Source organism: Esox lucius, chromosome 11 (genome assembly GCF_011004845.1).
Source record: "Esox lucius isolate fEsoLuc1 chromosome 11, fEsoLuc1.pri, whole genome shotgun sequence".
NCBI classification, from domain to species: Eukaryota; Metazoa; Chordata; class Actinopteri; order Esociformes; family Esocidae; genus Esox; species Esox lucius.
In genome coordinates this window covers 40,237,904-40,260,722 of record NC_047579.1, presented here as the reverse complement: position 1 = coordinate 40,260,722, position 22,819 = coordinate 40,237,904, and the positions used below count along the sequence as shown (strand labels likewise).

General features: G+C 42.4%; 1 protein-coding gene across 5 annotated transcripts in view; it reads left to right on the top strand.

The window, feature by feature from the left end:
• jupb (junction plakoglobin b) overlaps positions 1-22,819 on the top strand; it is an 89,732-nt gene that overhangs the window by 48,269 nt on the left and 18,644 nt on the right. For 3 of the 5 annotated variants that reach the window (XM_010874677.5, XM_010874678.5, XM_020051075.3), the window contains exons 2-9: positions 6,335-6,389; positions 8,396-8,560; positions 10,722-10,975; positions 12,350-12,588; positions 15,728-15,929; positions 18,579-18,723; positions 18,821-18,924; positions 19,037-19,375. In XM_010874677.5, the coding sequence (XP_010872979.1) occupies positions 6,374-6,389; positions 8,396-8,560; positions 10,722-10,975; positions 12,350-12,588; positions 15,728-15,929; positions 18,579-18,723; positions 18,821-18,924; positions 19,037-19,375 (1,464 nt within the window). In that variant the 5' untranslated portion in view covers positions 6,335-6,373. Of the gene's footprint in view, positions 1-4,933; positions 6,223-6,334; positions 6,390-8,395; positions 8,561-9,835; positions 9,941-10,721; positions 10,976-12,349; positions 12,589-15,727; positions 15,930-18,578; positions 18,724-18,820; positions 18,925-19,036; positions 19,376-22,819 lie in introns of those variants that run through there. The other 2 variants (XM_010874679.5, XM_010874680.5) reach the window with 2 other exon arrangements.

Genomic DNA, 22,819 nt, shown 5'->3' with positions numbered 1-22,819 from the left:
TTCATTAATATTTATGCAAATGAGCATGAGTGCTGCATCCGCGGATCCGCGGATTGAGATCTGGAAGTACTATCCTGTATCTAATTTCCTACATTAGACCATAGCCATTTTGTACTCCAAAATTAATTAATTATTGAAAACGACTTCAAATGGATTTGTTTGTTAATTTTCTGAAAAGTACAGTCATTTTATGCATTATGCTATGCATGACAGTGGCTATTTATATATTATTAAGGAAATGTCACTGTTAACTGGAATGCCACTTCTACCATGTGTTTGCATTGTAGATTGTTTAGAACAGGTCCCAGGTAAGATGGCTGTCAAATTGCTCCATTCTGATTCATAGGGGCCCCATGACATCAGCCCATCTACTGTTCTATTATCTATGGTCCAACACTATGGTCCAACACGGTTTATGATGTCAGACTGTTGCAGTTCGTCCATAGCAAAGTAACCATGAACTGTTTTACTTTTGGCTTAGTATAGGTAGCTACTGAAGCTTGTACTCAGTGAAGTTTTAGTTTATCCTCAACTAATCCTGATTTGTTTTGTCCCTGGTCGGATTCAATACCTGGTTGCCTGTGTGGCAGACCGTCTCTAACCACTACGCTACTATGGGTTCTCATGCAGTCTGGCAAAAAAAGAAGTGAGAGAGAGGAGTTGCGAGGCCAGACACAGGGGACTTAAAAAAGGGAAAGATGTTTCCACGTAAAAGACAAAGCAGCAGGTACATGTTTAGAGTGCTTGGTAAGTCTAGTTGGATGGTTGTCAGTTGAACTGTAGGCGTTATGCTATCTCTTGCACGAGATGTTAAGACGTCTGACAACTCCCTCTACTGTATACATGGACAGACTGGAAGTTAATCAGGGCTTTTTCTGTCAGATAATCATCAAGAAGTTAAAGGGATAATTTTATTAATATAACCATGACCTTAACCTTCACAATAGACAGAAAACAGGAATTTCCTCTATTTTTTTCTATCTCTTTCCTGTCTCTTTCCTGGCGTCCTTGATCTGACAAGGAAACACCTACAAAACATACACTCTCTAAGAATATTACAACAACCGACTAATATTAGAACTGAACAATATTACCAAATGTCTTTGCCCCTGTTATCTTTAGCAAAATGTATTACATTAACAAATGTAATTGCTTAGTAATGGCGATACCATGGATCATTTAGCAATTTGAGTTTTAGGATCCCCCCAAAACTTTCTGTATTTTTGTTTTGATTTATTACATTGGGGTCTTTACTGCTGTTCTGCACTGTACCAAAAAGGTAGCTCAAATGTTTTGGGGTGCATAACAAAAATGTATACGAAATATGTTTAAAAAAAAAAGAAACTAGTTTCTACTACAAATAAGTGTGTTTATGTCACACCGTATCTCCAGCTAAAGCCACAACTGGTTTGCAGTAGCACTCTCTCTTTGTGTGTGTGTGTGTGTTCTCCATGGCTGTGTTTGCAAATTCAGGCTGCCAAAATGGAAAAGTTACACAGTCACTCACTCTCCAAATGACTTGAAACAGTCCAACAAGGTCTTTTGTCTGGAAGTAGCCTGGGATATAGATTGCCTCCACTGGGGAACTTCTTTCACCAATTAGCTTCAGTCAGCTGGTCTGGGTATTTGATATGTACTGCAAAACAAACTAAGAAACATATTTTGTACTACATGTTCAGCAAAGCACAATGGCAGAAGGCCAAAGTCACAGTGCTGTCAGTACTAAGAGGGAGCTAGTAAAATGATTCTACCCCTCTAAGATGGTCCATCCATCATCCACTGGTACTCCTCAGTCTTAGACTGACAAGGAATAATACCAATCAGATTATTGACAATATTAAAAAAAATGTATTAATGCTGGCACACGAATTCATGTTTATTCAACAATATATACAGTATCTCACAAAAGTGAGTACACCCCTCACATTTTGGTAAATATTTGATTATATCTTTTCATGTGACAACACTGAAGAAATGACACTTTGCTACAATGTAAAGTAGTGAGTGTACAGCTTGTATAACAGTGTACATTTGCACACTTGAGGTTTCTTGAGGTTTCAATAAGCTCGACCCTTTAACTAATGTACATTTGGGAAGTTGGTAGGTCACACCTGGTACCCCGATGGAAGTAGGGCGACTATAAAGTAAGCTAGAAGGACATGGCTTGTGAATGTTCTTTACGTTACAGCTTAGTTTATTTGGTTGGTATGTGTTTCATCAGTGTAATGTTTTCATCAGTGTGATGTTATTGCATTGTATTGATGAAAATGAAACAGTTTTTCCTGGGATGTTTAACGTGTTTTTGGAATGGGATGGGGTAGGCTAATCGACAGATTAGAGACTTTAGACCTTAGAACCGCTAGACACAAGCCTACTTTGCCTTATGCGTTTCCTGCTGCACTGTGCATTTAAATGTTTATCTGCATGTGTTGTTGAAATGTTGTCCGGAAATGTTCAGTAGATGTTCAGTGGGACAAATTATCCAATTTATACCCTGTGTTCTGTTTTGACACCAGAATAATTTTTTACCTACAGCGATGCCATATTGGTCATTTTCAAAGGGCAAAGTTGATATTCTGGTTAAGGTGGTCTTTTAAATTAGAATTACTATACAAAAAGTGTACGTTTAATTCTATTGTATAAACAAGATGAAAAGATACTTCACTGAGTCACAGAGCTGGAGCAACTGATAATTTTTTTTTGCCCTTCAAATCTACCAGATAAACTGATTAAACAGGCAGATTGTATTAATTAATGAAGAAGGATCCACCGAGAGCAATATGCTAACAGTGTATTATTTCATTATGTCAAAGCAGCTCTGTCATAGGCCATTTTGAATTCCACCACAGAGTTTTTAAGAGCTTTTTAATGAACTAAATATCATCCCTGGCCGCCGTTGGCCAGACAGCCTGGCTCGTGCGTTTGTCCGTGTGTGTTGGGTATAGAGATGACATGAGAAGCTCTGTGGCCAGTTGATTAATGACTCAGGGAAAACGGCTCTGTGGCGTCATAACAACAACAATTAAAAAAGCAATTTCCCAGAAGCCTTGTGTGTCCCCCAGCGACAGTGAAAGAGTGGAGTTTTTTTTTTTATCCTCCCTAGGATAAACAAAGAGGGATGGTGAGGGATGGAGAGGGATGGAGAGGGATGGTGAGAGGGAGAGACTAGAGTGGTTCAGACATTTGGAAAGCATAAAAAAGGGTGAATAAGCTTGTGAAGGAAAAGTCGTTTCTTAATAGATGATTGATGGTGCAAAGGAGTAAAGGGAATTTTGAAAATATCGTACAGAGATACAATCCTGTTTCCAAAAATGTCGAGACGCTGCCTGAAGTGTAAATAAAAACAGAATGTGATGATTTGCAAATCATTTAAACCCTATATTCAATAGAAAATAGTAGAAAGAGAAAATATCAAAGGTTGAAACTAAGACATGTTATTGTTTCTTGAAAAATATATGCCCACTTTGAATTTGATGCCAGCAACATGTTTCCAACGAGTTGGGACAGAGGCAAAGATTGGAAAAGTTGTGTAATGCTAACAAACTAATTCTGGTGGAATATCACACAACTAATTAGGTCAATTGGGAACAGGTCAGTAACATGATTGGGTATTAAAAGATCATTCCGGAGAGGATGGGTCTGTCAGAAGTGAGGATGGGGAGGGGTTCACCAATCTGTGAAAGACTGCGCAGGCGAATAATGCTAAATATTAAGAATAATGTTTCTCAAAGTGAAATTGCAAAGAGTTTGGGAATCTCATCTTCTATGGTTCATAATATCATTAAAAGATTCAGAAAATCCAGAGAAATCTCTGTGTATGCAAGGGACAAGGCTGAAAACCAGATCTTCGGGCCCTCAGGCGGCACAGCATTAAAAACAGACACGATTCTGTAGTGGAAATCACTGCATGGGCTTAGGAACACTTCTGAAAACCATTGTCTGTGAACACAGTATGTCCCTGCTTCCACAAATGCAAGTTAAAACTCTACCATGCAAAGAAGAAACCAGTTATAAACCAAAGATTCAGAACTGCCTTCTCTGAGCCAAAGTTCATTTAAGATGGACTGAGGCAAAGTGACAAAAGTCCTTTGGTCTGACAAATAAAATATTCCGTGATGGTTTGGGGGTGCATTAGTGCACATGGCATGGGTGACTTGCACATCTGTGAAGTCACCATTAATGCTGAACAATATATACAGGTTTTGGAGCAAATTTGCTGCCATCCAGACAATGTCTTTTTCAGGGAAGGCCTTGCTTATTTCAGCAGGACAATGCCAAACCACATTCTGCACATATTACAACAGCATGGATCTGTAGTAAAAGAGTCTGGGTGCTAAACTGGCCTGCCTGCAGTCCAGACCTGTCACCCACTGAAAACATTTGGCACATTATAAAACAAAAAATACAACAAAGGAGACCCCAAACTTTTGAGCAGCCGAAATTCTATATCAAGCAAGAAAAGGAATACATTTAATTTTCAAAACTACAGCAATTGATCTCCTCAGTTCCCTAACACAGATTATTATACAGAGTATTGTTAAAAGTAGAGGTGATGCAATACAGTGTTAAACATGCCCCTGTCCCAACATATTTGAAACGTGTTGCTGGGACCAAATTCAAACTGGACATGTATTTTTCAACATTTGATACGTTGTCTTTGAACTATTTTCAATTAAATATAGGGAATAATGATTTCCATTCTGTTTTTATTCACACTTTACACAGCGTCCCATCTACAGGGGCTGTAGAATAAATGTCCTCATAGAGAGAAAATCAGGATATTACATCTTTAAAAATGACAGGACCAACTGCATGTCAGACTTTACCTGGTGCTAAAGAGGATTGCCAGTTTGCCAGGATGTCTTAAGATCGTGGGGGAATTTAAATGTGTCACATCAAGAATAACACTCTAAGGTGTTGTTGAAGTAAAAAACATCCACCCTGTAAACCCAAAATAATGTTCTCCGAAAGCCTGTTATGAGAAATGTGCTTCTTATGAGGTATTTTTCTGTTTTAATGTCACTCTTCCATTTTGTGTCAGACAGGCACATTGTCTCTAAGTCGGGAGGCGGATCGAGGCGCTCACTCAGTAACAGCAGCTCTATGGAAGATTGTGTGTTGATGTGGAAACCGGGGTCTTTCATCTAGATGTCACTCACACAGAACATTTTATTACTTTGTGAAGTGGGTGACGGTGAAATGTATGATTTACATGCCTGGAGAAAAACAGTAATGCATTGCTTATTTGTTTTGTTCTCTGCCATACAGTTAAATTAAGTCCAGTTAAAGAGAGCGTATTTAGTCTGTGATTTCTTTATTGCATCTCATTCAGTATGAAGAAAATTAGGTTTGCATAGGCTAGTTTATTGAATTTTAGATTTCCTGCTCCCGACAAGATTAGTGCAGGATACAAATGCATGGATATTGGACACAGACACGCACACACACACACACACAAAGACGCTCATTTTAAGGCCCCTATATCACTAATTTAACACTTATTGCCACACTTGAACCCTAGAAAACACTTGTTTTATGAGCAGTGTAGTACACTGTTGGCAAATAAATCTGAGCTCTTTGGCAGAATGTCAAATTCATTAGACATTCATTAGCTCAGTGGGGAGCAGAAATCTTTTTTTTCTCCTCAAATTAGGGTCAATAATTGATTTAGCTCCTTCCACTGAGTACTTTGCAGTTATTTACTTCGGTGACAAAGTCAAGAGAGGTCTCCGTTGTCTCTCGATTGTCTCCTATGGACTTTTTGTCACTAACAGCAGGGGGCAAGTCTTTTTCCCAGAATGCATTTAGATTATTCATTCGCACCCTCACGAGACACCCTCCCTTCCCTTGGTTGCAAATCTCCACCACTGGCCTAATTATACTCATGAATTAAGCATCGTTCGGGGGCAAAATAGAAACGAGAAACCTTTTCAGGGAGAGTCGCTCACCGCTGTTTAAATGTCAACATCTCAAACCTCCCCCGTCCCCCCCCGTCGTTGGGCTGGGCTCGTACCATAGGGACCGGAGATGGAGTCTGTCCCATTTACGCCACTCTCAGATTCTACTACCATGCGGCACAGACCTCCTTAGACTGTATGGGTACACTTAGCATTACATTGACATTCCCATGACATTTCAGTACTTGCTGTAAAGCACGTTTTTTAGTTGTGTCTCGCTTGTATGCAATCGTTCAACTCAACGAATGAACTAAACATCCAAAAGGTATTTTAAGAACAAACGTTTATGTTGTATACTAGATACTTTGTTTTCTTCATTTTCCATGATGTTCTAATGTTAATTTATTCTCCTCATTTCTTTTTTCCCTCTCTGACAGAAACTTTTCTCCAAAGGACGGTTTTGAGACTGGACAGTGATGATGTCCATGCAAAGTAAGTTTTTTTTTTTAAAGACTCACATTGTATTATTATTTAAACATTTTTGCCCCTGGGGAATCATGAGCTCAGATTTACAGCATGTGCAGTGTTAGATATGGTGGGTCGGATGTGCAAAACACAACCACTAATATAATTACACCCCCCCAATAAAAATACTCCCCCAAAAAGTGCAAAACATAACCACAAATACAATTACACACCCCTAGTAAAAATGCTCCCCCCAATAGCGCAAAACATAACCACAAATATAATTACACCCCCCCAAAAAAATACTCCCTACAATAGCGCAAAACACAACCACTAAGACAATTACACCCCCCCCCCCCCCCCCCCCCAATAAAAATAAAAACCCCAAAAGTGTAAAACACAACTACTAATACAATGAAACACTCCCAATACAATACACCTTCCCAAACATAAACGCATTCCCCCAAAAGACGAAACAACATTACATTAAGTCAAAACGGAAAGATAGGTAGAAGACTGATTGGATGCGCAGCCTGTTATTCAAGGTAAGTTGGAAATTACAGTTTTTAGTAGCTAGCTGTTTACGGTTTCAAAGAGGAAAATATGTGATATAACAAGGAACGTGCATTGCCCTTACTGTAGCAATAATTTTAATGAACGCACAGTTTCAGTGGGTGTGCCTAATATGACCTTGGTAACAACAATACTCTTCTATATTAATTAGCCATCCCTGTTTGTGGTAGCGGGTAGTGCTCCTGATTGTATTTCGGAAAGTCCTGGTTTCGAGATGGCACCCGTCATTTTTATTTTTACGCATTTTAGTTTTATGAAAAGTTGACGACATATCTAAAAATATCTCAGAATCTAGCTCTGTCTGGTGCTGTACATGCATTGCTGATGGGTACAGGGTGAGAGAGTTGATCGCGTTCACAAATGAATGATTCAGGTGGTATTTAAGCATTTACCACAAATGCAGCATTTGATGGCTGATTTATTTTTATTTTAGTATTTATTTTAAATAACTGGACATATAGACAGCAAGCTGGTTAATTACATCTCTGTATATTATCTAATTCCACTTCACGATAGCCGACCCAAAGCTTCTGTCACCGTTAAGTCATTCCATTAGATCTACGCGCAAAGCGGAACTCGCGATGTTATACATGGAATACAATCCAGTCAATCTTTGATACGCAAAGCTGACCTTTCTACGTTCTAAATGCAAATACGATGTCTCGATCTAAGGTCGACATTGGCAAGAAGACGAATGGGTGTTATCTGGGGATGACCATATAAATGTCCCTGATAATAATAATATACGAATTAAGTTAGGTGAATTGTTATACTTATTCTTCTTCCTTATTAAATTTAGATTAGATTCAACTTGTCGTTGAACAAGTACAAGTAGGCCTACAGTACAACGAAATGCAACGAACACCAACATTAATAAAAATGTATTTACAAAAAATGAAGTTAATAAAAAATTCCTGTCCCGTTCACTCAGAATAACAGACTGTGCATCCAATCAGCGACGAGAGTATTGTACCTACCCTTTCCGTTTTGACTTAATGTAATGTTTCGTATTCGGGGGGAGGTGTATGGTGTTGCCAGTGTGTCGTCGTAATAGTGGTTGTGTTTTACGTTGTGTGGGGGGGGGGGGTTATATTGGGGGTGTGTAATTGTATTTGTGGTTATGTTTTGCACTTTCCGGGGAGTATTTTTATTGGGGGTGTGTAATTGTATTAGTGGTTGTGTTTTGCGCTATTGTGGGGAGTATTTCAATTGGGGGTGTGTAATTGTCTTAATGGTTGTGTTTTGCACTATTTGGGGGAGTATTTTTATTGAGGGTGTGTAATTATATTACTGGATGTGTTTTGCGCTGTTGGGGGATGTATTTTTATTGGGGGGGTGTAATTGTATTAGTGGTTGTGTTTTTGCACTACTGGGCCACCGTAGTTAAACAACACCCAGCGCTCCATCTCTACATCTGGCCTCTTGACTTCACTCCCTTTCTTCTCCACCTTTCTTCCCAGTGAACGAGGCCGAGGGCACGGTGAAGGTGGCCGAGTGGCAGCAGACGTACTACACCTCCGACTCTGGCATTCAGTCAGGCGCCACCACCGTGAGGGAGGACGAGGGCACAGAGTACAGCACCAAGAACTACAATGTCACCAACACGATGGTGGAAAGCTCGACAGGTACGCTGAAACTAATATGCTGCATAGGGCGCACTCAGAATGTACTCAAACCCGGTTCCGGCGCTAGCCTTTTGGGGGCCCTAAGCAAAATGCTTCCCCTGTTGGTCAGGGGCTCGCTAGCAGTCGGTGGCCCCCTAGCCCTAGGTGACCACATATTTCGCTTATGCCAGGAGCCGGCCCTGCTCAAACCCGTTTTACCTCCTCCACGTTTTGTTTTCGTTATGGAGTTCATTTATTATTGCTGACGTATTTTTATGTACACACAATAACACACAATAACCCATAATGACATAGCAAAAAACATATATATTTTTTATTTTGTGCCAATTTGTTGAAAATGAAAAACAGAAATACCTCATGTACATAGGTATTCAAATCCTTGATTCAGTACTTTGTATAAGCGTCTTTGACAGGGATCCCGACTTCGAGTCTTCTTGGGTATGCCTCTACTAGCTTTCCACACCTAAATTTGGGGATTAGGGGTTAGTTTCTACCATTCTCCCTTTTGGATCTGCTCAAGCTTTGTCAGATTGAATGGGAAGTGTCTGTGAACTGTTATCTTCAGGTGTCCCCACAAATTTTAATTGTGGTTCAAGTCCAGGCTTTGGCTGGGCTACTCAGACATTCACAGATTTGTCCTTAAGCCAATGTTGTCTTGGCTGTGTCCTTCATGTCATTTTTGTGCTGATTGTCTGAGATTCTGTGCATTCTAGATCAGGTTTTCTTCAAGAGCCTCTCTTTATTTTTCTCTGTTCATTCTTTCTTTAATACTGACCAGTCTCCCAGTCTTTACTGCTGAGAAGCATCCCCATTGCTTGATGCTCCCACCACCATGCTTCACTGTAGTGATGTTATTAGCCAGATGATGAGCGGTACCTTGTTTTCACCAGACGTAGTGCTTGGCATTCAGGCCTAATGGTTTCATTTTGGTCTCATCAGAACAACAAATAATTTTCCTTATGCCCTCAAAGTCCTTCAGGTGGGCTTGTCATATGTCTTTTACTCAGGAGTGGTTTTTGCCTTGCCACTCTAACATGAAGGCCTGATTGATGAAGTGCTGCAGAGATGATTGTCCTTCTGGGGTTGTTAGAGTGGCCATTGGGCATTGTTCACCTGCCTGACCAAGGCCTTTCTTGCCCAGTTATTCCGTTTGTCCAGACAGCCAAATCGAGGAAGAGTGTTGGTTCTTCCTGACGTCTTCCTTTTCACTATGATGGAACCCACTGTGCTCTTGTGAACTTTCATTACTTTAACTTTTTTTTTTACCTTCCCCAGATCAATGCCTCAACTATCTCAGAGGTCTATGAAGAGTTCCTTGGACTTCAAGACTGTATTTTTGTTCTGACATGCGCTGTGAAGTGTGTGACCTTATATAGACAGGTGTGTGCCTTTCTAAATCATGTCCAATCAATTTAATTTTTTGGACTCAAATGAAGTTCTAGAGACATCAAAGGACACAGGAAGCATTTAAGGTCAATTTGGAGTGTCATAGCAAAGAGTCTGAATACTTATGAACATGAGATATTTCAACTTTTTGTTTTTAATAGATAAAAAATATCCTAAAAACATGGTTATGCTTTGTCATTATGCCCAAACTATTGAATGTAAATTGATGGCAACAAAACGACTAAATGTTTTTACCAGCTATTAATTAAGCCAATAACCCAACAATATGTGAAGAAAGTTAAGGGGTCTGAATACTTTCCGAAGTGCATCCATTTCTCGTTCAGTGGTTCCTGCTCTCTAGTTCTTTCAGTCTCCCTATCCTCCCTTTCCTCTCTCTCTTTCTATCCCTTTCCCTCTTATTCTGTCCTAGTATCTCTACAACCCATTCACTTTCTGTACACATCGGTCAAAACGTACTCATTCAATGTCATAATCATCCTGTGATTCACTCAGACACACTATCACACCCGCACACAGGCAAGTTCTTACTGACTTCATGTCTAAAAATAGGCACGCTCGTTCTGAAAAACATAGGCTGTGTTTTAGACGTCACTCTCAACAGTTACAGACTATAACATTTATCAGTCCTATTTGTTCCTTCTCCTTTCCCCTCTCTTCCACTGTCCTTTCCCCTCACTTTTCTCCATCTCTCCTCCATTTCTCCTCTCTCCCTCTTTCTCTCACCTCTCTCTCCTATCTGCCTCCTCCCCTCCAGATATGGAGGCCCAGTATACACTGACCCGTGCTCAGAGGGTGAGAGCGGCCATGTTCCCGGAGACCCTGGTGGAAGGTGAGGCGGTGCTGGCCGCCCAAAAGGACCCTGGCCAGCAGACTAACGTTCAGCAGCTGGCCGAACCCTCGCAGCTCCTCAAGACCGCCATCGTTCACCTCATCAACTACCAGGACGATGCAGAGTTGGCTACTCGTGCCGTTCCGGAACTCACCAAGCTCCTAGCTGACGAAGACGCGGTAACTAACCTCCAAAGCTATTCGTGAAATAGTTTCCCCGAATCATTTTTTTGACGAGGGGGGGGGGCTGTCGAACCTAACCCAGAATGTGACACGTGAAATGCGTTAAAACAAAGCTTGTTTCCACAGTGTGCTCCTATTAAGCGTGATCTGAACCAATGCCTGTGTATTCGTGGTGTAGCCAATCAAACAGAATGCGTGGCCTTTGACGTCAACATTAAAGCCTTTCCAACGGGTGACCTTGTCTCTCCATGTCCTCCTTAACGGCGTCATGCCGACAGCCCGGAGCAATACTTGATTAGCTCAATTAAACAAATCGACCGCTTTGAAAGTTATTCAGCCAGTAATTCTGGCCGGATGAGAAAGGGTCCGCCGTGCGTGTACATGAAGAGACTGCTCAACTGTACTGCAACGGTGCCCCCATGTCGCCCGACTGTGACATTGTGTCCGTCCTCACACTTCGGCGCCGTTCTGCTGACTTGATCCGGTTCCATGCTCGACGGGCCCGCGGCTCGTTTTGGCTGTGTGGTGCTTGTCAAGGTCGTGACGGAACCCGTTAGATTGGACAAAGATTAGGTCAATGTGGAAAACACCTCCCTGTGAAAGAACTGCCTCTTCCTTATCATACTCCCCTAATGTATTGAATGGGAGACTGAAGCTTAACATTAAGCCAAAAATGGTTTTACTGTATGTATACAGTTATATGTTCCTTTTTATTCATTTACCTCTGCCGCATGTTTTTTATGAATGTCCATTTTATGAATACACAAGTTTCTGCCCAGGTTTTATGGCTCAAAAAGCCTACTTCTGAGGAAACAACACACTGAATGAATACAGCATAAGATTTCTATGCAATTCAACAAAACTATCCTTGTAGGATTTAGTCTACGATATTGTTTAAGGCCTATGTGGTTTTATAATTACTGAAAGTCAGGATTGACCCTGTGCTGCTTCATCTACTACCGATAATTCAACATGTTGGTCTTGCCATGACATGGCGGGTTTGGCATGGCGGGTTTGGCATGGCGGGTTTGGCATGGCGGGTTTGGCATGCCAGTGCGATTCAACGCCCTCTTTCCCTCAATTTGAGCTGGTCATTGTTGGTATCATGTTCTGTGGCTGTGTTCCTTCTTAAGTCCTATTTTGTTCCTTTGGAGTTTCTTAAGTGAAGTCCTCCATTCTCCCGGTGCCCTGTCACCCTTCTCTACATGTTACAAAGTTGTTTGTTTCTATGCTTAGTGTCACTGACAATATTCAATGGTCCAATTAGCTGCCGTAGCATGGAAAACGAATGCAAACACCTTAAATCATCCTAAAAGACATAGACAGTACCAACGACGCATCCCAGTGCCACCAACGTGTCCCTCACCACAGGTGGTCGTCAACAAGGCGGCCATGATCGTGAATCAGCTGACGCGGAAGGAGGCGTCTCGCCGGGTGCTGATGTCGTCTCCCCAGATGGTGGCAGCGGTGATCCGGGCCATGCAGAACACCGGGGACATGGAGACGGCCCGCTGTGCCGCCAGCGTCCTCCACAGCCTGTCCCACCAGAGGGAGGGCCTGCTCGCCATATTCAAGTCCGGGGGCATCCCCGCCCTGGTCCGCATGCTCAGGTACAGGGGGGCGGGGCTGAGGGGGGCGGGGGGGCGGGGCAGAGCTGGGGGGGTGGATTAATGGAAGGGGGTGGATTCAAATGAATAGATGGAGGGAGAGAACTGTGGATGTTTTCCTCATTGTTGTTGTTGTTGGTACACGTTTTTTGAATTGAGCGAGTGAGGATGGATTATTGGGACGAACAGAAGGATTAATGGCTGGAAAAGACTTGATTAAAGTCCTTGAATGGACTGGTACATACAGTATCTCACAAAAGTGAGTACACCCCTCACAGTTTTGTAAATATTTCATATCTTTTCATGTAACAACACTGAAGAAAGGACACTTTGCTACAATGTAAAGTAGTAAGTGTACAGCTTGTAGAACAGTGTAAATTTGCTTTCCCCTCAAAATAACACAACACACAGCCATTAATGTCTATAACGCTGGCAACAAAAGTGAGTACACCCCTATGTGAAAATGTCCAAATTGGGCCCAAAGTGTCAATATTTTGTGTGGCCACCATTATTTTCCAACACTTTACCAGAGCTTCACAGGTTGCCACTGGAGTCCTCTTCCACACCTCCATGACGACATCACAGAGCTGGTAGATGTTAGAGACCTTGCACTCCTCCACCTTCCGTTAGAGGATGCCCCACAGATGCTCAATAGGGTTTAGGTCTGGAGACATGCTTGGCCAGTCCATCACCTTTACCCTCAGCTTCTTCAGCAAGGCAGTGGTCGTCTTGGAGGTGTGTTTGGGGTCATAATCATGTTGGAATACTGCCCTGCAACCTAGTCTCTGAAGGGAGGGGATCATGCTCTGCTTCAGTGTGTCACAGTACATGTTGGCATTCATGGTTCCCTCAATGAACTGTAGCTCCCCAGTGACGGCAGCACTCATGCAGCCCCAGACCATGACACTCCCACCACCATGCTTGACTGTAGGCAAGAAACACTTGTCTTTGTACTCCTCACCTGGTTGCCGCCACAAACGCACCATCTTAACCAAATAAGTTTATCTTGGTCCCATCAGACCACAAGACATGGTTCCAGTAATCCATGTCCTTAGTCTGCTTGTCTTCAGCAAGCTGTTTGCGGGCTTTCTTGTTCATCATCTTTAGAAGAGGCTTCCTTCTGGGACGACAGCCATGCAGACCAATTTGATGCAGTGTGTGGCGTATATGACACTGAGCACGTGCACTCAATTTGTTTGGTCGACCGTGGCAAGGCCTGTTCTGAGTGGAACCTGTCCTGTTAAACCGCTGTATGGTCTTGGCCACTGTGCTTCAGCTCAATTTCAGGGTCTTGGCAGTCTTCCTGTAGTCCAGGCCATCTTTAGGTAGAGCAACAATTATTTTTTTCAGATCCCCAGAGAGTTCTTTGCCATGAGGCGTCATGTTGAACTTCCAGTGACCAGTATGAGGGAGTGTGAGAGCGATAACACCAAATTTAACACACTTGCTCCCCATTCACACCTGAGACTTTGTAACACTAACGAGTCACATGACACTGGGGAGAGAAAATGGCTAATTGGGCCCAATTTGGACATTTTCACTTAAGGGTGTACTCACTTTAGTTGCCAGCGGTTTAGACATGAATGCCTGTGTGTTGAGTTATTTTGATGGGACAGCAAATTTACACTGTTATACAAGCTGTACACTCACCACTTTACATTGTAGCAAAGTGTCATTTCTTCAGTCTTGTCACATGAACAGATATAATCAAGAATCTTCAAAAATGTGAGGTGTATACAAACTTTTGTGAGATACTGTAGGTACAGATGGATGGAAAGATGGACTGATTGAGGGAAAGATGTACTGATGGGTGAATTGATGCAAGTGAATTGGAGAAGGAAGGACAGAAAGCGAGGGAGTTAGACAGAGGAATATAAACATGAAAATAGATTTCAGGGAATAGAAATATAAAAATAGAGTTCAGTGTTAGAAATATGTCTAAGTGAAGTAGACAAACAGTGCTCTGGCTTGTCTCTGTGCGTTTGTGTGCGTGTGTGTATGTGTACTCAAATTCCTATGATGAAGACTGGTTTCTTTTTCAAGAATTCGGTTTAGCTTTACAATTAGGGTTTGATGAGGGTTAAGGTTTGAGATAGGCTTACTTTATTGTTAGGAGTTTTGGGGGGGAAACTGTACTCCATTTTGGGTCTTCACTTTGATAGAAATGCAAGTGTGTTTTCTCTCTTCCTACTATCAGGGGAAGAGAACATTTCGCCAGTCACAATTTATGGCTTGGGGTAAGATGAGGGTTAGAATTAAGGTTAGGGTTAGAATCAAGGTTCGGTTATGGTTACACTTGGGGTTAGGTTTAGGTTTAAGGTCACTGGTTAGGTTAATTTTATATTTTAATGGTACTACATTTCTGGTCCTCTCTTTGATAGAAATTCAAGATTCTGCGTGTGTGTCCCACCTCCATGACCGCTTCTGCCTACAGGCTAACACATTAGCATATCACATTATTAACCGTCAGAAAGAAGTTGTCATGCTGTGCTCATTAACTTGGCCACACTGGTCTGCACAGCATATCAACCCAACCACCAAGCGCATTTTAACCTACTGTAAGTGGCAGCCATTTTTCATAAGCCATCCTCACAGAGGAAGAGAGCATCTTTATCTCCGTTCACTAAGTGTAAACCCCCACATCCAGGTAGAACAGTCTGGGAGACATCAAACAGAAACTAAATTGAGAAATTCCTTCAGGAACAAAATAAAGATACATACAAATGGAAAAGCCTGCTTGAACAAGGCTGTCAAAGGGGGCTTAGATGTTCCACACATTGAGTCTTAAGGCAGATTCGTGATCAAGAAATATGTGCTTTTTTAACAACACAGAGTAGCCAGGGCAAAACTCTGAAACGAATTGAAGTAAATATGAAATTCAGAGGGAACTAATTAAGGGTGGAACGGTCACGCTCATTTCTGTCATAACCCCCATCCGCTCTCTTCTATCTCAAATCTGCCTGGCTCATTTATTTTTCATCTTTCTCACTTCTCTCTCTCTCCTCTTTTCTCCGTTGGCTTGCTCTCCTTTTCTGTTTTTCTTCCTCTGTCTCCTACTCCCTCCTCTTTCTCTCTCCCCTCTCCCCCCTGCGTGTTCTCCTCTCTCTGCTCCCTCTCCCTCTGCTTGTCTCCCTCCGGTAAGTTCCCCCATGGAGTCGGTGCTGTTCTACGCCATCACCACCCTCCATAACCTGCTGCTGCACCAGGAGGGGGCCAAGATGGCCGTTCGCCTGGCGGATGGTCTGCAGAGGATGGTGCCCCTGCTGAAGAAGAGCAACCCCAAATTCCTGGCCATCACCACTGACTGCCTGCAGCTGCTCTCCTATGGAAACCAGGAGAGCAAGGTGTGTGTGAGGGCTGGGTGGGGTGTGGGGTTAGTGTAGGGTTAGTTTTTAGGGGTTAGGGTTTGGGTTGGAGGGAAGCTGGTAAGGGGTGTGGTGTGTGTGTGTGTAAATGCTTGAGTCATGATTAAGCTGCTTTACTGCAGCCATGGAAGTGTGTGTGTGTGTGTGTGTGTGTGTGTGTGTGTGTGTGTGTGTGTGTGTGTGTGTGTGTGTGTGTGTGTGTGTGTGTGTGTGTGTGTGTGTGTGTGTGTGTGTGTGTGTGTGTGTGTGTGTGTGTGTGTGTGTGTGTGTGTGTGTGTGTGTGTGTGTGTGTGTGTGTGTGTGTGTGTGTGTGTGTGTGTGTGTGAGAGAGAGAGAGAGAGAGTCTACATTTATCAGTAATTTAGACTCTGGCCCAATTACTGATGAAAAATAAGGAATCGCTGATGCATTTAACAGCAACTTCATTGCTGCAGGTTTTTATCTTCTTGAAATAACATCAATGCCTACTCCTTGTATGGCTAAATATTTATAGAGGAATTACGTAAAATAACTCAGAAAGTAAGGCCAAATCCCAAATGACGCCCCTCCCCTTGGCCCTCAACTCTCCGTTCTCACATTTACCCAGACCTCCACCATTTGCACAAGCTGAGGAAGTAAAAATCACAGAGGGTGAGGGGCTAATAAGACCCTGCAGTGACTTGACATATGTAAAAGATAATACCTTTCTAAATGAAACATTTAACTGTCACAGAGATTTGTGTCTTGTGTAATGACTCAAGGGATTTGGTTGTTTGAAGTGGCACACGAATTGCATCATTCAAGTTGCGGGTGTGTCGCAAGCAAGTTTGTAAGGGGTGTGTCACTGGTTTTACATTCCGTGGAATATTTGTTCCACGGAATGTACATCGTGTTTGTCAACAAAAAATAAATCCACAGGGGCAACCAACTAGTGCAAGGCCTGTTTTAATGCTCCGCACCTGTTATCACTGGCTTTCCCACATTTAAAATGTAACACTGGCTTCGGGAGTTGTTCCTGAAGTTTGGAAAGCTGCTTATGTGTTCACTCCATAAGGGCAGGGATGCAAGTAACATTGACAACTGTCGCAATGTTTCTAAGCTGTCTCGTTTAGCGTGGAAACTCTGGCAAATCAACAGCTATGGTTATTTGAATTTTATTCCAAATCTCCATAAATCCTGTTTTATTCTGGATTATAGCCCTTTTCTGGCTTCCTGGCTGGTTATAAATGACATGGTCAGTGCTTCGGATGGTGCGTTGGACTAAGTGTGATTCATTGTTTGTAAACCATTTGGCCCGGTTGTTGATTAATCATTTCTAGCAGTACATTAAGGGGTACCCCTTTTTGGGTCCACCACTGTTTAAACTGTATATACACTACTGTTCAAAAGTTTGAGGTCACTTAGAAATGTTTTGTCCTTTGAAGTAACATACAATTGTTTTGAAATGAAGTGTAGACATTGTTACTGTCGTTAATGACTATTACAAGCTGGAAACAGCTTCATTTTAATGGAGTATCTACATGGGTGCAAAGAGGTGCATTATCAGCAACCATCACTCCTGTGTTCCAATGGCTCTGTGTGTTTGCTAATCCAAGATCATAATATTAAAAAGCTAATTGATCCTTAGACTAGTTGAGTATCTAGAGAATCAAACTTTCTTCAGAAACAGTCTATTCTTGTTCTGAGAAATTAAGGCTATTCCTTGTGAGAAATTGCCAAGAAACTGGAGATCTCGTACAACGATGTATACTAGTCCTTTTACAGAACAGCACAAACTGGCTATATTTCAGTACAGAAAGAGGTGTGGTAGGGCCTGGTGCACCACTTAGCAAGAAGACAAATACATTAGAGTTTCTAGTTCAAGAAACAGACACCTCACAGGTCCTCAACTGGCTGCTTCATTAAATAGAAGCCACAAAACACTAGTCTCACCATCAACAGGCGACTCTGAGATGCAGAGTTCTTCCTCTGTGTCCAGTGTCTGTTTTCTTTTGCCCCTCTTAATCTTTTCTTTTTATTGGCCAGCCTGAGATATGGCTTTTTCTTTGCAACTCGGTTTTGGGTAAATGGATCAAGGGTGTATATGCATGTGATTGGTTGCTGCTATGTTGCATTCTGAAAATGGATGAAGTCTGGTAAGGAGAGTGTGTGACACACACAAACACACGTTTGTGTGTGTCACACACTCTCCTTACCAGACTTCATCCATTTTCAGTTAGAAATACATTTCTGTGGGCAGATCTTTTCGCAAGCAAAGACATTTTATAGTATTACCAGTTTACTGATTTTGAACCCCCTCAAAACGTTTACATTTAAAACAGTATGGGTTTAAGTCAGGTTTAGGTAAGGGTCATATTTGAAGTTAGTGTTAGGGTAGGGTTTAGTGTAGGGACAAGTGCTAACCTTGGACAAAATGTTGGATAAAAAACAGAGCATGCAGCCTGTTTAGAATGCAACATAGCAGCAACCAATCACATAATATTTGCCTTGGGGGAAGAGCAGCAATATTCCAAGTATAATGTAAATGCAAATAATAAAAAAATACATACACTGATATTTCTATTCTAGGACTTACTTACACAATTTGTAATGCAAAAGAATTGTCCAGAATCTGTAATGAAATGTTAATTGTACTTTTCTTCCTGTCAGCTTATCATCCTAGCCAACGGGGGCCCAGAGGGGCTGGTCTTCATCATGAGGAACTATAACTATGAGAAGCTGCTGTGGACCACCAGCCGTGTGCTCAAAGTGCTCTCTGTGTGCCCTAGCAACAAGCCCGCCATCGTGGAAGCTGGTGAGTGTGTGTGCATGTCTGTGCGCCTGTGTGTTTTTGTGTATTTGTGCTTGTCCACATAAATAAGCATATCTGACCTCTTCTCGTGTTCTTCCAGGAGGCATGCAAGCCCTGGGACAGCACCTGACCGGATCCAGCCAGCGCCTGACACAGAACTGTCTCTGGACCCTGAGGAACCTATCTGATGCCGCCACTAAACAGGTAAGATGCCCAGTAACTATTGAGTACATTTTGAATCAGATGGGGGCATTGTACAGTATAGAGCCAGCAGAGAACAAACGCAACAGAAAATCCCACCCCTTCATGTGTGCAGGAGGGCCTGGACGGTCTGCTGCAGGTGCTGGTGAGCCAGCTGGGTTCTGACGACGTCAACATGCTGACATGTGCCACCGGGATCCTGTCCAACCTCACCTGCAACAACTCCCGTAACAAGGCCCTGGTCACACAGTGCGGTGGTGTCGAGGCCCTCATCCACGCCGTGCTGAGGGCCGGGGAGAAGGAGGACGTGGCGGAGCCCGCCGTGTGCGCCCTGCGTCACCTGACGTCACGCCACCAGGACGCGGAGCTGGCCCAGAATGCTGTGCGGCTGCATTACGGCATTCCAGCCATTGTCAAACTGCTTGGGCAGCCTCACTACTGGCCTGTGGTGAAGGTGAGGCCGAGGGAGGGCAGTGGTGAGCTCAGGGGTCATGGGGTCGGACAGAGAAAGTTGGGGGGGCAGTGGGGGTGTAAGGAAGCTGGGGGACAGTGAATGGAAGAAACTAGGGTTGTGGAAAAGTATTTCTGAGTTGCAGATATTTTGTGGTTGTTTGTCTGTTCCATATTGTAGTCTAGCTGGTTGCTCCGTTGCTCTGTTAGCCCATTATGATTCAATTGAAGGTGAGGGGTGAAAGGTCAGTGGTTAGGGGTTTCTAACTGGGCGTGGTTGTTATGACTGACCGAGTGATCCTTTGATGGTTATGTTTGGATTGCTGATTTGTCTGTGGTTGTTTAGTTTTCTTAAACTAGTCGCGGTGAATCAATGTATCTTAGGTGCCTCAGTCATTAAGCAGCTGCAGTCTGTCTTTAATGATTTCTCATTTAATTGGTTGCCTTAGTGAGGTTAAAATCATTGCCTACTGTATAGCCACTATTCATTTTCCCATTCCTTTCCTTGAGGCTTTAGTTGGAAGAAAAATTTTAGTAATATTGAACTTACTTGGAACAGTTGTATACATTATATTAATGATGTAATTAGGTAGAAGCCTATATTTGTCCTATTTTACACATGTACAAGGTGTATTTTACTCATGTGAATTGAATGTGTTTTTTTGCATATTTCCCTCTCCCTGAGGCAGCCACAGAGCACTTACTTACATCGACTCTGGAAACATTTCTGAAATGTCTGCCTTAACTGCTCTAGGATTCGATCCAACGTCCTTTGTGTTGCTGGTCCGATGCTCTGTAGGTTAGTTTCACAGGCTAGGGCGTCACGGGAGAAACTGGTGGGGAAAAACTGCTTGTTACATCGGACATGGGTCACAGTCAAACTACACAATACAAATGGCAGGCCCCTGGCCACGTTGTCCGGTTTTTGCAAGAGCAAGCAAGCTTACAGTACAAGCAGGCTAGCTAGTGGATGTCCTGTACAAGCAGGCTAGCTAGTGGATGTCCTGTACAAGCAGGCTAGATAGTGAATGTCCTGTACAAGCAGGCTAGATAGTGGATGTCATAAACAGCCATTGTCAGCCATTCCAGTAGGAGTTAAAAGCTAAGATGAGCTTTCATTGGTTGCTGACACAAATACATTTATTTGCATTAGCTGTGACAAACTTTAGTCCCACACTTTTGCGTGCCTGACAGTTCTCGGCCCAAGCAGCTTCTCATCACTTTCCCTTTAATGGAATCGAAATAGAGGTGTTTCACCGCATGATCCTGTGGTCTAGTATAATTAGACCACGTAATAATCTAGTGTAATTAATTTGTCATTAGGACAATTGTTGTAGTCTAAAAATACTCTTTGTCCTGACTTGTTAAGCTAGCAGGAAGTACCTTGTCTGAAAGCCATAGCAACTTGGGCAGAGTGTAAACTGTTACACAGTTATATTAAGAACATGGATGAGTGATTTGAGAGAGAAATGTTAATGTCGGACTTGAAGTAAGTATGTATTTACCTGAAGTCCATAGGAGACCCATCTGGATGGTGTAATGTCCCTGTAAGGAGTCTGTTGTTTGGGTGCAGCTGTAGTAAGCTGTTCTGAGAGGCTTGATTGAAGAATCTGTTGTCTTCAGACGAGGTCTACACTTTATGTATGTTCTGGCCTGGACGTTGCTGATTGTGGCTCAGATAAAGAAAAACGCTTTGTGGCTTTGTCCTTTTGTCCCGGCCTTTAAGCACGTGGCTGAGATGGGAAAGATTGCTTCTCAAAATCAATTTGGAGGATAAGCCGTGCACAGCCTAACCTCACTTGACTCCAAATCGTTTTTTGTGTGTTGTTGGTTATATATACCTGGACGGAAGAGGTGTCAAGTGACCAGATAGGGGGACTGATTCATCCGTTAGATGTGTGAGCCCCTCCCTTTATTAACACTTTATTACTCTGGACTGCCCCAAGATAAACGCTTATCAGGCATCATTCTCAGCACGGCCAATTGACCCTCCTCTGTCTCTGGGATTAAAGTGCAGAGAGAGTCAGAGATTTCAAGGGACATTCATCTCTGATTTATGATGTAAATGAAAGGGTTTCTTAGTGCCAGTCCCCTCCATCTCTGTTTGTGTTTTCTTTGGGGGGTGATCGTAAATCTAGAAATAGGAGAGTGTTATTTTACTGTCTGTTTATAATTCTAAAGGAGGATGTTCTAACAGTGATGTATATAAGCACTCTGTGGCTGATCTTAATGTTAAAAGGGCTTTGTAAAACAGATGTGATTGATTCATTTATGAGTAACCTCAGATTGCCACAAAATGCTGTTGTTTTAAACAGAGGAGCTTCTATTTTACTCCTACAAATATTATTAACCTACACAATACCATGACCCCATTCCTGACACAAGACACTCGGTTTCCTTCAGAGGAATAAAAAAATGTTTTGTCACAGGCCAAAAAGGTTTAGGAGCCCCTAAAGCCTGTCCAAACCTGTTCCTGGAGATCTACTGTCCTGCAGGTTTTCTCTTCCAACTTATTTGTGACTAACCCAGTAAAGCTAAATTAGAGTTTGAGAGAAAACCTACAGGACAGTTGAGCTCCAGGATCAGGTTTGGGAAGCCCTGCCCTAACATTAAATACTTTAATAATAAAGGATGAATTGTAAATGAAACTAGGTCGGAGTTGATGTTTTAAAAAGAGTGCGGCCTGTAGAGGAAAAGGATTTGTTCACTATGTGAGAGGTAAAACTGGCAGCACACTGAGCTGAACCTCAAGGCAGGACACAGGCCATGCTTCCCATAATCCTGCTGTGTTGCTCTGGAGACCATTGCTTTGGACAAAACCCACTGGCTTCTATTGTCCCTCATTCTGGCTTTTGTTTTTGTTTTAGAGAGGAAGAGAGAAAGAAAAGGAGGGAGAGGAACCATAGAGATTGAGTAAGATAGAGATAGATTGTGAGTGAGAGAAAAAATAGCAAGGCCTGTTTACAGCTCTCTGCTGTCGTTCCTAAGCAATGAGAACAGGATTGGTTTGGTTTTCACTCTGAATCCAGTGGATTCATTCTAGAGGTGTGTCACTGAAGGATATTTGAATTTGAAAGTAACAAACATCAAGGAATTCGCTTCCCACCCATCTGTATCTGTACTTCTGTTTTGTAGTATGGCTAAGAACTTACTATTTTTTTATTTTACCACAGAATTTCAGTAGAGTTGGGATTTATTAGTGAGAGTTATGCTAACAGCATGTAGTATTTACACAAGTTTCACAAGACACAGTGTTTCCCAAACCAAGGGTCATAAGATTTGAACTTGGGGTCGAGACAGAAACTGGAGAAAAACATTGAGCTTGGTACATGGAGCTGATTTACATGAGTTACTTGGGTTCAGACAGAAAACACCACATATTAGTTTAACCACGTAGTAGAGAACCTATGTACATGCAGTGTTTTATCATTAGGTTCTCCTACTCTGG